At 35.8% G+C, this 14,359-nt stretch overlaps 1 protein-coding gene across 3 annotated transcripts in view; it reads right to left on the bottom strand.

The window, feature by feature from the left end:
• Nucleotides 1-2,449: 2,449 nt before the first annotated feature.
• Nucleotides 2,450-14,359, bottom strand: part of TRMT11 (tRNA methyltransferase 11 homolog) — a 28,623-nt gene continuing 16,713 nt past the window's right edge. For all 3 annotated transcript variants that reach the window (XM_081324461.1, XM_081324462.1, XM_081324463.1), the window contains 4 exons: nt 10,359-10,431; nt 8,897-9,028; nt 8,100-8,220; nt 2,450-4,487 (listed from right to left, as the gene is read on the bottom strand). In XM_081324461.1, coding sequence (XP_081180587.1) covers nt 4,356-4,487; nt 8,100-8,220; nt 8,897-9,028; nt 10,359-10,431 — 458 coding nt within the window. In that variant the 3' untranslated portion in view covers nt 2,450-4,355. The remainder of the gene's footprint in view (nt 4,488-8,099; nt 8,221-8,896; nt 9,029-10,358; nt 10,432-14,359) is intronic.

The raw sequence follows: 14,359 nt of genomic DNA, 5'->3' as shown, positions 1-14,359 counted from the left end.
AGCTGCCAATTAAGTCAAAGCAACATATAAAGCCATAGTAAAACTATAAAACTAAACACATTACATTAAAAACAACAAAACCTTTTTTATTATTAAAAAAAACCCTCATGTTCTTGGACTTATCCTTTTAGAGATAGACAACCTAATGCCCTTCAGATATATGGGCTTTTAACCTGCAATAGCCGAACTAGTTAGGATAATACCAAATGACTGTGGCTATTGTCAAAACTGTTCCTTCGCTAAATTATATACGTAAGGATGAAACACCCTGAAACAGAAAGAAGTTACATACAACTCTCAAGGTCAAAGATTTTTCTCTGCAGTGGTCTGATGTCATATGCCCAGGTCATTTGTGCAGAGAAACGGGAAAATACTCCTTAGAATCCCCTGTAAGCTGGCATGTAGGTTTCAAGAGCCACAGCAGGTCACAGAAGAGAAGTCATTTTTCAGAGTTTGGCAGATTTGGAAAATAAGAGGACTAAATTGTTAAGTACGTGAATAGATGAAAGTTTTGTGCATTTGTAAAACTAACAAAAAGGGAATGATATAATTAGCTGGGATGAAGGTAGAATGATTTTATGTAACTGTTGAATTCACTCAAGGAAAGTGTATAAATTATTGTGAGGACATACGATAGCAGGATATATCAACATAGGAATCTGTTAATGATAATTGCTACATTGCAATCAAACTGTGCAGAATGCTGCATGAATACAATTCAGAGAAAAATATTCTATTAGATGGCATGAACTGTTATTGGGATTGCATGAGAGAAAACAGTAATGTGTGACACTAGAGGTGTATTGATTTGGGAAATTAAATATGTGGACACTTGTATTCAGTAAACGTAAATTTGAAATAATAAGGAATGTGGATCTGGAAATAAAAATCTATATGAATGTGATAAAGCAGGGATGGTTAACAAAGATAAAAAGGCATTGAATGACAAAGTTAATGGTGTTAGTATAAATTAGCTTTGGTCATTTTGCTTTACTTTTATTTTCATCTGATATATTTTGCTTAGTGGCTATGTTCTGTACTTTGTATAATGTTCCTTCTAGAGAAAGGAACAGCATGATAGATGGGATTTTTTGTAGTCCATAGCAAAGCTAGTCAAATCCAGAATTTACCCTTTCTACATCTGCTTCTCAGGCAGTAAGTTTCTGTTTAGTTTAACTAGATAGTTTCAAACCATCTTTTAAAGTCAAAGAAATTAGGAGCAGCTGATGAAATATTTTCTATGGAAACTTCTGAAATGTGGAAAAAGAAGAATTTAATGAAAACGTATATTCCTGAAATGCAGGTGATAGAGTCTCCACTTTGCTTTATAAAAGACGTAACTTGTTTTTCCTTCCCAGCTTTTGGAAGGTGCAAGCTATCCATCAAATAAAAACATAATATAATACATCACTGGTGATGCAATCATTTAAATGTTTAAACCTGAAAAATTCAGGATTGAGGTGCTGGGGTTTCCATATAAAACTAAACAACCTATTAGATCATCTTTTTTTTCTAAATATAATATAGGCTAGCGCCATTTTCCCTCTCCTCATGAGCTGCAGCAGAGCCCTGATGAAGTTGTCTCTTCCTCCTCCACTGACTGGCAAAATTGCCTGTTACTTTGCTGTTGGAAGAGGGACAAAGGAGCCATGGACTGTAAGGAAAACTGCACCCCTTCCCCCTATCCTGGCATGTCACCAAGGATCCTCTCACCAGGAAGGAAGAAAGAGGGCTCGCTTGTCAACAGCCACACCCACACCCACCAGTCCTTCCTACCTCACCAACAGGCATATGAGTCATTCCCTTGTCTTTCCCTCACCACCTACCACCATTAAGAGATTTCCATTTTCTGGCTGCAGAAAAAGCAGCCAATCACTATTCACTCATTGGAATTTGCCGCCAGCTGACTGGGCACAGGACCCAGAGAGAGGCAGGAAAGTGAGTGGGAATATGTCCCTCCCATCTTTCCTTGTGATATACAAACTATGTGTTGAAAAATGTAGTCAAATATTATGATCACATGACTGCAGCTAATTGTGGCGATGCTGCAGGGGCCATCTTGGGTGAATATCTTTAAATTTTCAATTACATGAGACTAATGAGTGCTGGATTTTGAGCATTTTTAAGGTAGCCCGTTTGGGGTTCCTTGCTTTAAAAACTGTTGCCCTATGATGCACTTTGTTACCCAGCGAAGGTTACAAATAGTGTGTAACAAATAGTAAATATCAACAGTCCATTGATAGCCTAAGCAGGAGGATGCAAATCAGCACCATAAATACCTGCTTTTCTTCCTCAACCCACTGGCTTTCCAGCATTAGAAAGGTTTGTTACCTAATAAAAGTGTCTTTGCCCGAGAATAGAGCAGGGATATATACAGGTCCATCTTCAAAGGTGATGACTTAACACAAAAGGATGGATGGGAGAGGGTGAAACAGAGCAATCTCATATCAATCAAGTAACAGAATAACAGTAACAGAGTTGGAAGGGACCTTGGAGGTCTTCTATTGGACAAGTGGCTGTCCAATCTCTTCTTAAAAACCTCCAGTGATGGAGCATCCACAACCTCTGGTGGCAAGCCATCCACTTGTTAATTTTTCTCACAATCAAGAAATTCTCCTTATTTCTAGGTTGGTCCTCTCCTTGATTAGTCTGCATCCACTGCTTCTTGTTCTGCCTTCAGGTGCTTTGGAGAATAGGTTAACCCCCTCTTCTTTGTGGCAGTCCCTCAAATATTAGAACACTATACATACATTGCCTTGTTAAAAACAAAACAACACAGCATTCTTTTTCTTCCTTCTTGCCTACCGTGGCAATGAAAAAAATGGCATGAAAGAAAATAATGGTCCGAAATAATGTCTTAAACACTTGGTGGTGTTTAAGCCCCAAAGCACCATCAGAACAGGCTTCTGGATCAACTGTCTCTGCCAGGGGCAAGAGACTGGAATTTAACACAGCTTGGAGTCAGCTTGGCTCGTAGGAGCCAAAACAATCTTTTGCTGCCAAAGCAAATGAACCATTTCTGGCAAGGAAAAAGCCAATCCATCTTTGAGAGAGAAAAGAGGTCATAGAGAACTTGCAAGAGGGCGGCCTTGTCTCAGGTATCTGCTGGTTTTAGAAACAATTTGTATGCATAGAGGGAAGTGGGGGTGGGGTGAGCATTTGTTTGGCAGTGGTGCTGCTGTTTTGGGGGGAAAAAAACCCTCAAATGGCAATCTCCTTGTGATTTAATTTTAGGAGGGCTACTCAACCATTTTATACACCAGGCATTTGGCAGCAAAAGAATGTGACTTTTCCTCCCATTTATTATTCTTACCCATTTCCACTGCACCCAGTATTTGTGTTTTGTATCCCAAAAGTTACTGTTTTTGACATTTACATCATTCCTGACAAGCTTAAAACAATATTATGAAATTATCTCTGAGTTCATTACTAAAAACAAAAATCCTTTAACAAGTTTATGATCATCACAAATGCAGGATTGCCAAGCATGAGTGTTGAATATCTAAAAATCCAAACTAGAAGTTATGCAAATAAGGGCAGTGTCAATTATTGATATTTAAGAAAGAACAAAGGAAGCAAATCTGGCATAGATCAGTTAGTAGAAAGGAAACTTCATTATTTCTAATAGTTACAACCTGCCTTCCTATAATGACATAAAATCAATTAAAAATGAAAGGGGGGGAAAAAACAATCATAACAATCATTTTAAAAATAGCAACTCAAATACCAAAAGTAGCAACATCAGGGCTGATAGTAGATCCAAGATACAGATGAGTTTCAGATGCATAATACCACACTGGATCCTTGGCAGGAAGGATGAGGGCGTATTGGTTTGAGAAATGGCGGTAAGAAATGATAATTGCTGCGACAGACAATTTTAAAATTCAGAACAAAGTTTTCTGAATTTATTGTATGGCAGTTACAAAAGAATAAAGAAAAATGAAATAGATCTTCACAACAGTAAAAAAAAATTAAAACCAAAATACCATTGTATTTTTCTTAAGACTTCCAGATGTTCACAGCTACAAAAGCAAAACAATAGTCTTCATTTTTGCTAGAGGTAAATAGACTGAAAGGCTAATAGTGATAAAGGTTGTAATCAATTAGAACTTGAAGTCCTAAAATAAATTAAATAAAGGTCAAAAAAAATTGTGCAATAATCTGGTATAAACAAAGTTAATGAAAAAGAACTGTCCTTCACTTATGTTGTGGTTTTTGCTTTGAGTTTTTTTTAAAAAAATTAAAAACAGTATTTGTTCTCTGAAGCTTCTACATAATGTAGAGGTCCAGATGTTTTAATAGCCAAATACAAGCCTTGTGCGTTCCTTGCTTTCATTTTTTCCTTTCCAAACAGATTACTGTTGGCTGTCTTTTTTTCCCTTGGCAATCCTCTTTGTCACTCCACTGAAATATTTCTCACGAAAGGAATCATGACATTTGTACTGCAGATACTGGCTATCCAATATTTGAGAATTATAGTCGTCCTCCTATAAAGGATTAAAAGACATGGTGAAGACATAAAGCATACTACCTTGAGATGCTAGAAGAGCTCAAACTGCCAGACTATGACAACAGTACTAATTCTTTATTGTTTAAATAAAGGCAGGCTTATCCCACCCTGCATTTTAAAAAAACATTTGGTTGCTGATTCTTTCAAAGATTGGCTGATGATCATGATGATGATGATGATGATGATGACAGTAACAACAACAAAATGAATTAGGCTCTCCTGCACGAGCATACCTTCTCATCCTGAGAAGACTTGCGTGATATTTCAAGATATATGAGTTGAATGTAAAACAGTCATTTTAATTGACACCCCACTCTACCCCATTCTAGGAGTTTAAATTACTCTTTGTAACGTTCAGAGGGAGGCCTATGATATATCCTGTGTTTTACACGCTAGTTCAGTTGTTTTAATGTCCTGCTGATAGGGCTTCCTTATTTTGTGCATTATTTATTGCTGTGAACAGTCTTCAGTGTGAGCCAAAAAGCAAGACAGAATTAATTCTATTAGTAAATACATAATAAAAACGTAAGTGCCTGTTAGTGTGAAGCACTGCCCCAACCGAAAATATTAGTGCACACTTATAAAATTATGCTGGGAACACTGCGTATCTGAAGACCTTAGACTCAATTTAATAAATTATTGTTTGTTAAAGTTCAGATCTAGGTGAGCACCAAATTTTTGTACTCCCTCCTTTAGAAACCCTTTTCTTTTAACTTAAACTTAAGAGAGGAAAATAAACCGGAAAAGAAGTAAAGTAAGGTAAGGTAAGGTAAGGTAAGGAAAGGAAAGGAAAAAGAAAAGAAGGGAGGGAGGGAGGGAGGGAGGGAGGGAAAGAAAGAAAGAAAGAAAGAAAGAAAGAAAGAAAGAAAGAAAGAAAGAAAGAAAGAAAGAAAGAAAGAAAGAAAGAAAGAAAGAAAGAATTAATTTTATAAGGGAAGATTGCTTGAGATAACAGTCCTTAACCAAATAAAAGTGAATTAACAAATAGCTGTTTTTAGCTTGCATTTTACTGTTTACTCTGCAAACACAAAGCTCAGTGGTAGCCAAAGCTGCAAATGTATGCCTTAATTTTCAAATGCAGAGGAATTCAATTTCTGAAAGAACTCATATGTTGAGAAGTTGGAGTTAGCATAATAAAGCCAATTCGAGCAAATCTTTGAGAATGCAAGACCTAAAAAGATTCAACCTATCCAATAAGCATTCTCAAGAGAAGATTTTAATGAATTTGCTCCCCTAATAATAAGCTCTTGTGCATATTGATCTGAACAGTACCGGTAACATTTTCAACATTTGCTGAAAATAGACATTATTTCAAGAATGCATATCCTGATATTATAGTAATACTACCAACACTAATTCTAACAAACAGAAATGTTTAGCCTATATCACTAACATCAGGTTACAAGCTGATATGGTGGCCACAGACAATTAGAGGGTGGATGGGGATGCATCGACATACGGAAGATGTTTAGATGACAGCAAAAATAAAACATTATGATGTGATCCTGTTCTCTGGGATTACTGCCTTGACACCTGTCAAGTTTAATCCTATTTCTACCGAGTCAAAAGATTTTAAAATCTTAATCTCTGAACTGTGACTGGTTTATGGACTTTTAAGATTATTAGTGAATTTTTATTAAAATGCTATGCTGTGATTTAAAAAAAAAGTTCCAGAGTGTGACTAATATGCTATTATATTAGGGATACGCAACAATAATGTTTAATCATACATTGCTAGAGCATGGAAGTATTTTATGCAATATTTATTTCCAGTTCAAACCAATAATTTAAAGACAATATAGCCTTTAATAACTGCAAAAGTAATACATACATTTTGCTATCATAAAAAGGTAAAGGTAAAGGTTCCCCCGCACATGCGTGCTAGTCGTTTCCGACTCTAGGGGCCGGTGCTCATCTATAGATAGCCTATTTGTGAACTTTCTATTCTCTGCCACCATAAAGCCCTAGAGCATAGAAACCTATTTAATGCAGATTAAATGTTTAAAATAGTCTTTCTTGTTCTCTTAAGGCAGTCACTCTGTAGAGTATTTTCTTGCTGCAGTGCAAGCAATTTAAATGCCAAATGACCAAACCTAACTTATTGGTTCAGAGTTACACATTTATTTAAAATTGGATCCTGAGAGGTAACCTATGCAATATAAAAGCACAGCATTCATCTAATAGATTATTATACTAGGAAGCAGAAAAGACCATTTAAGACAAGGTACTCAGTCCAGATAATAAAGAATTTTTTAAAAATCTGGTCCTTGTAAGCCTTTCAGTATTTTATGGTTAAATGTTTTTCAAGTAATTTCCATTATCATAGTTAGAAAATATTTCTTTGTCAATGTATATATGCTTGTTTTTATCATTGTAAAATTATGGTACTCCTATCCCTTTCAAATGACAGGACTGAAGAAGCTCTTTAAATTTTTGGTACACTAAAAAAGAAAAAAAAATGCAACAAATGCTCTTGTTAACAGAGTACTGAATAATACAGTGCTTAGAATATGTGTGTGTTTTCAGTGTTCTATTAAGTACTGATACAGATCATAGCAAGAAAAATGGCATAACTTTACCAAGTTACAATAAAGTTATTAAAGTTTATGACAGGAATTGAGATAACGGAATCCAACTGCTGCCAAAGAGTTCGCAATAAAGTCAGGGGAAATGATTTTTTGAGAAGACACCGAGAGGATTGCCCTGTCATGAAAATAATAAAATGCTTTACTTTGTCTACTGAGATGAGATGATTCAGTGATACAAAATTCAAAATCAATTAATGTAAATAATTTTTTCACTTGCCTTAACTGGATTTTTATTGTTTCTCCACTCCGATTAATTTTGGGGTCTTTTTAATAATATTAGATATGAAAAAGAAATCTGAAAGCTGGTAATAATAAATGTCTACTAATGTTGTCTGCATATGATGTTCCCCACATGAATCGTGCAGAGGACTGTACGAATCTAAGACATCCACTAGAAGGATGGTGTCTTCGTCTCTCCTCCATTCTCTTTGAAGTTTCATTGTATGAGCTGAAACCAGCACAGATTTACATTAATATAGTAGCCCAGGGAACTGTATCTAGAGGCTGCTTTCAGATGATTTTCATGCTTTTAAAATGGGTGAGGGAAGACCACAGATTCAGATGAATATCCAAACATCCTGACATATTGCACAAAATATTCCAAAATTGTGATCACTGTCCTCCCTTACAGAGAACAGAGGAAACTCATGACCTTTTAAGTGAAGTCAGTGTGCCATACTTAACTAAAGCAAGTAAAATGAAGAAAATTAAATTAAAGTGAAGAAAATAAAACAAAGGGGGGGAGACTTTTTTTTTAAAAAAAATCATCAGATATTCTTCAGAAAGAATGAAATGAAACTAAACACTTCTTTCCTGGATTGTGTTCAAGTTCATTAAATATTTTGGCTTTCCGTTTTGATATTTATAAGCATTCACAAACTTTCTAAACTTACTTTAAAAATATAGCTTGGCAGGGTAAACACCTTACAACAGTGCAGTAGAAAAACCCATGAGAAAGCTGACAGCTCCTTCCTTGCATGAAAGCCCATCCAAACAATTACCTCAAATTCTTTCACCTTTTCCATGGTTATCAGGTATCTTGATGTGTGGTTGGAAAGCGTCTGCTCACAGCTGCTAACGAGTTTCAGGCAAGGGTGCTGAGGTATAATCTCTTCTGTATATCTGGAAGGAATAAACAGTCAAAGAGCTTATGAACGGTAATATGTGAATCTGAAACAGAACTGCCAGAGGGGTTGATTCAAACTGAATTAGACTATACACTTCCACATGGTTCATAGCCTTATTAAATTTTCCAGAAACAATGTGTGCTAATTGCTTTCAGAATCCAAAAAAGAAAGAAAGAAAGAAAGAAAGAAAGAAAGAAAGAAAGAAAGAAAGAAAGAAAGAAAGAAAGAAAGAAAGAAAGAAAGAAAGAGAGGTTACAGGTAAAAGCTTGGTTTAAATAGGATGAATGTACCATATAGATTTTTCTTGCAACAGTTATTTAAATAAATTATGAAAATCTGCCTAATAGAAGCATTTTTTTTAAAAAAAAACTCTGTCCATACAATGCTAAGCTGTTTTTCTAAATCTGAGAAATATGTTTCTGCCATCCTGAGCTTATTAGAGCAAGGGTAAGTTACATATGTAATTAATACCCATTTTCCAAGCTGCAAATTGTTTACCAATAAATCCAAATGATTTAATTTTCAATAAAATCTAGCAAATATCCAGACTGTTTAGTACTTGCTGATTACCATGCAAATAGGGAAAATATCCCCACCAACTTGAGAATCTATTCTCTCCAGTTCTCTATATTAAAATCTGAAAACTATTGTAATGTAGAATAGGGACTTACTCTGGTTTGTACACAGGCAACCAGTAGACCAATCTTCCTCCAAGGAGCAAATACTCTGCCGCAAATTTTAACAGGTCAAAGATTATATCACTCAGCTGATAATTTGAAGAAACTAGGTTGTGATTTTCAGTGCTACGAGATATTTTGAAAATTCATAACAGTTACTGTTACTCGGATGTTTCACAGTAAGAACAAAAACCAACATTTTTTATCTATAACAGGAATTGAAAAGTTTCTTATAGCCTTTAAAAATGCACTAATCTGCTTAGTCAGTTCAGTCTAATTAAGAATAAGTGTGAATAGAGTTTTCCATATAAAATTTGAATTTAGGAAAGTTTAATGCGCTCTTTATAAGAGGAGCAAAACTGTAGCCGTCATGTAGAAATTAAAACAAAAAGGATCTGGGAGAACAAAGGTGATTAAATTTTATAAACTTTGGTGGGAGATGGAGTGGAACTTGAAAAGGTAAATGATACAAGATTATACTTGGTATAGGTTTTGAACTGACAATTTCTGGTCAACAGTTTAAAGTATAGCCTTACTGACACGCATAACACATATCCTATGTGGAGCTGGCTTTACAAGCTCAATTATATATAGGGGTTTGGATGAAACAGAAGATAGATTTTGCTTTGAACCCCAGATAATCAATTACATATTGCAAAGGTTCAGCCAAACTATTTCAGATCTGCCATGGTTTGGCAAAACAAAACCCATAATGTTTTTGGATCTTTGCCAAAATAAAACCCACAGAATCCTAGAATGATTTAATAGGCTGAATATGGCAAAAGTGGAATGCATCGCCCTCTCTCTCCCCTCTTCCTCCATGTGGCCTTTATGCCTGCTTGATCCTCCTCCACAAGCTACTGCTGTTGCCCCAGCGTGACTTAACTCACTGTCTGCCCTTTCATGGGCTTCCTCTCCCACTGACTATGTGAGGATCTTAACGCCACTCTTGTCCAGAACTACTATGTTTCATTCCATATCAGGAACAAAACAGCCCCTGTTTCAGTATATAAACCAAAACTTCAAAAGCATACATGTTTCAAACATGCATGACAGAAAACCAGCTCTTCCATCTATGCAGCATGTTAGTAACTGTTTTTGCCGGTCCTCAAAGCCACAGTGACATCTGGTAAGATTTAGATGAAGAACTCTAATTAATATTAGTGAATAATCTTTTCTGCCCATTTTATCTCTTTTCCAGAGGTTACACCAAAAAGCACCACCGTGTTCCATATGGGAGCAATAATTTAGATAAATTCCTAATCCCAAAATTTATCTGAGAAGAACAAGAGATACACAAACCAAGCAAATGCTATAAAAAACCTTCTCTAATTAAAAACAGCATGGTTGTATTGGTTACTATTTTGGCACAAGATTACAGCATTCAGCAAATGCTTTCACAGCCACTGCTAGCTTTCTGTTCAGATTCGTGATTCATAATCCAAGCTTTGCCTACCTTTTTTCAATCATATTTGGTGTTTCCCGCTGTGAACCAATTTTTCTGGTGGCTTCCCGAATGCCATATGGTGCTACAAAGAAAATAAATAGAAGACACATATTGGTTTACACAACTCTGAAATTTTAGCTGCTACTGCTCCATAAGAGCAAGTATTCTCTCCATAGTCTTAATATACAAACATATATATATATGCTAATAAACAAGAGAAACTTATGACTGGTCCTCAGAGTTCAAATCATCACAAGGAACCCACAATCACATCATTGTGATCTGGGCACTTAGTGCCTGGCTTACAATTACGAAGCTGCAGAGAATTGCAGCCAGGTGATTGCAATTTCTGGTTTCCCATAAGCAAAATCAATGGGAAGCCAGCATCAAGTCAGAACTTGCAGTCAAATGGGATCCTCATTTAACCACTTGCATAGTCCTTGCTTAACTATAGCAGCTGGGACTTCCGGAACTACTGTTGATAAGTGACAGGGTCACATGACATCACACTTTAGGGCTGCACAGCTTAGTAATAGCAATCTGGTACCAACTGCCATTGTAAGCCAAGGACTACCTATATTCATTTAAGACAACAGAACCAACTACACTGACTTCATTCCAGGACCGAAAGGAGACCTGTTGTATTTAAAGTCCTATTGATAGTTAAATAACCAGGTGTTTCCCCACAGATTGGCCCATCCATTCTGATTTTCTACCCCATATCTGGTCACTGATAAAGGCTTGACTGATGAAATAACACACAGAAGGCTGTGATGCAATACATCGGCTAATCTTTTAATACAGTACAGAATTCTTAGCTAGAGAGATAAGACATCTTTCTTCAAATCAACATTCAGCTACTTGAATTTGATCCAGCTAAGCTGGTTTTTTTTTAAATCTGAACATAATACAAATCCATTTAAAAAAAAGAGGTTATTCAGTCAGCTGTGGCCTAAATGACCTTTTTAGTCCATGTATGCCACTTGCTTTGGGCATCTCAAGGGAATGGGAAGCAGGATGCAAGTATTTTTTTATAATTTTTAACTTATTGTAATTGGGTTTTTAATCAGAGTTATAGGGGTTTTAGATTTTAATTAAGGATAATTTAATCTATTTTAATTGTTATTAATTTTTGTATTGTGATGTTGTTTTAATTGCCTTGTGAACCGCCCTGGGTCCTGCGGGAGAAGGGCGGTATATAAGTTTAATTAATAATAATAATAATAATAATAATAATAATAATAATAATAATAATAATTTATAACGATAAAATTGTGATAATATTACAAAGCAATTCTTCTTCTTTGCAACAGCTTTTCAGAGTCAGAGCATAGAAAAGGCAACCCATCTGCTGATATCCAGACCCTTAAGCTCCCTTGAACTAATTGTTTTAATTAATTACCTCACCATTAAGATCCACCAAGCTTTGGAAGTGATGGGTGGTCTGTCACCGTGCTCCTCCCCCTCCTTAAAAAGGACAGTTCTCTTGCTCATGCATCAAGTTTAAAGTTTTGTTAAACATGCAGCAGAACTTTGATGTGATTCTTTTTAGCTGATAATATATAGGAGTGCTTACAAAGGTTCCATTAATCTCAACAAGCCCCAAACTGAAACCAGTGATATGTTACAAAAAGATCCACTGAATCAAGGACTAGTAGGCACAGTTTTTTTAACTTATATTTGATTCAGCATTTAAACTGTACTTCTTTATAATTTATGTTTTTAATAAGCCTATAAAAACTGATAGAAAATAAACTAGAAGAAAAAAAACAAAACCACAATAAAAGTTCAGAAGATGCAGAAAAAAGAAAAAGAAAAAAATAGAAAAGAAAAAAGACAATAACAAAATGGCTTCCAACCTTCCTCACACCAAGTGTAAACTGTTATAGTAACTTTTCACCCTCTTTTAAAGTCACAAATAAAAACTCTTCTCTCCTTAACTTTTACCTATACACAATCCAGAAATTGTCATCTTTTCAGTTCTGGTTCAGCAAAGTCCATTAGAAGTTACCAGAAATATCACAGTTTATCCTGGAACAAATACTCCATCTTTATATTTCTCCTTTTTGCTCTTTATATCGTTAGCCTTTAAATCATTCCAGTGGTATCACAGGATTTGTCCTTTCATCAATCCTTGGCATTCAAGGGCCTTCAAAGCTTTCACCAGCCTACTTTGTAAATCCCATAAAGTGGCATCATCCAGGATTTCTTGTTGCAGTTGTTCTATGTCCAGATCCTTTTCCCAATTTGTGGTTGTTTCCCACAAATATATTATTTAATTGTATATTTGTTTATCAAACCTTATCACAAAAATAACCAATATTCCAAATCTCTCTGGTCTCCCAATCCACTTAAAATTCTCTTAAATCATTTTTTTGCCAAATGTATATTTTTTTTAAAAAAAATTCCTGTTTGTGTTTAAAATTTCCTAAATCCAAAAAAAGTAAAACCTATCAGGTGTCAAATTAAGCTTGCCATTATGAAACCCTGTGATAGTCATAAAGTGGTTAAATTGAACATTTCTGACTGTTATTAGTGTGATGACCTGAATTAATGTCAGTTTTAAAAGTCATGGAGGCTGCTGTCTCCTCACAAGGAGCTGTTGTTCAAAGTATCTGTGGGCAACCTCCCATTTTCTCCTTCTCCAGAGAGCTTTCACAGCACTCATCATCTCTGCACTGCTTTTTATTTGACATTTAATTCAGCATTTAAACTGTAGTGTTTTAACTGTTCACATTTCAATGTCTAAGGAGATTGTCAGTCATCCGGGTCATGGTTGTCCCCAAAGTGCTTTCTCAAAAGACAACTGAACTTTGTTTTTCCTTGAAGACGTTTCGCTTCTCATCCAAGAAGATTCTGAAGAAGTGAACTGAAGAAGCTTCTTGGATAAGAAGCGAAACATCCTCAAAGAAAAACAAAGTCCAGTTGTCTTTTGAAAAAGCACCTTTGGGATTCATACTTCAACATTTTTGTAAAACTATTTCTACTTATACTGTTGTTGTTGTTGTTAGTTGCGAAGTCGTGTCCGACCCATCGCGACCCTATGGACAATGTTCCTCCAGGCCTTCCTGTCCTCTACCATCTTCTGGAGTCCATTTAAGCTCACGCCTACTGCTTCAGTGACTCCATCCAGCCACCTCATTCTCTGTCGTCCCCTTCTTCTATTGCCCTCAACCTTTCCCAGCATTAGGCTCTTCTCCAGTGAGTCCTTCTTTCTCATTAGGTGGCCAAAGTATTTGAGTTTTAGCTTCAGGATCTGGCCTTCTAAAGAGCAGTCAGGGTTGATCTCCTCTAGGACTGACAGGTTTGATCGCCTTGCAGTCCAAGGAACTCGCAGGAGTCTTCTCCAGCACCATAGTTCAAAGGCTTCAATTCTTTGGCGTTCAGCCTTTCTTATGGTCCAGCTTTCACTGCCATACATTGCAACTGGGAAGACCATAGCCTTGACTATACTTACTGTATACTGTACATTTCACTTTATACTAAGTTTAGTATTTTAGCCAGTGGTGGGATTCTAATATGTGAACAACCGGTTCTCCGTGTGGATACCACTTCCGGACATCCATTCTGGGTCTGGGCAACAAAAAATTAGCTACCGGGTCTGCCGAAGTGGTGCGAACCAGCTGAATCCCACCGCTGATTTTAACCCATATTCACGTTTAGATATTGTTTTATTTGGTTATTAGATTTACACACCACCCATTTCATCTAAACGCTAGATGATTATTAATACATTTGATTGAAGGATACTTTAGGTTTTTCTATATTCTATGGAAAATATTTTCAGAGGTGACTAATGTATTTACTTTGCAAGTATTAAAGCATTAATTTACACTTTTGCTCTAGGGAAATAAACTATTACTCCAAATAGTGCTATAATTCATACCTTTTAAATAGTGATTCATAAAAGTAATAGAGTCAAATTAAGCATTAAAATGGGATTTTTTTACTTTTATGAAATTCACAATACTTTACTACTTCAACAAGGAATAAAGAATTAGAGGTTCAAT

The sequence above is a fragment of the Vipera berus genome, assembly GCF_964194415.1.
Source record: "Vipera berus genome assembly, chromosome: 1".
NCBI lineage: Eukaryota > Metazoa > Chordata > Lepidosauria > Squamata > Viperidae > Vipera > Vipera berus.
This window is presented reverse-complemented; position numbering and strand designations above follow the sequence as displayed.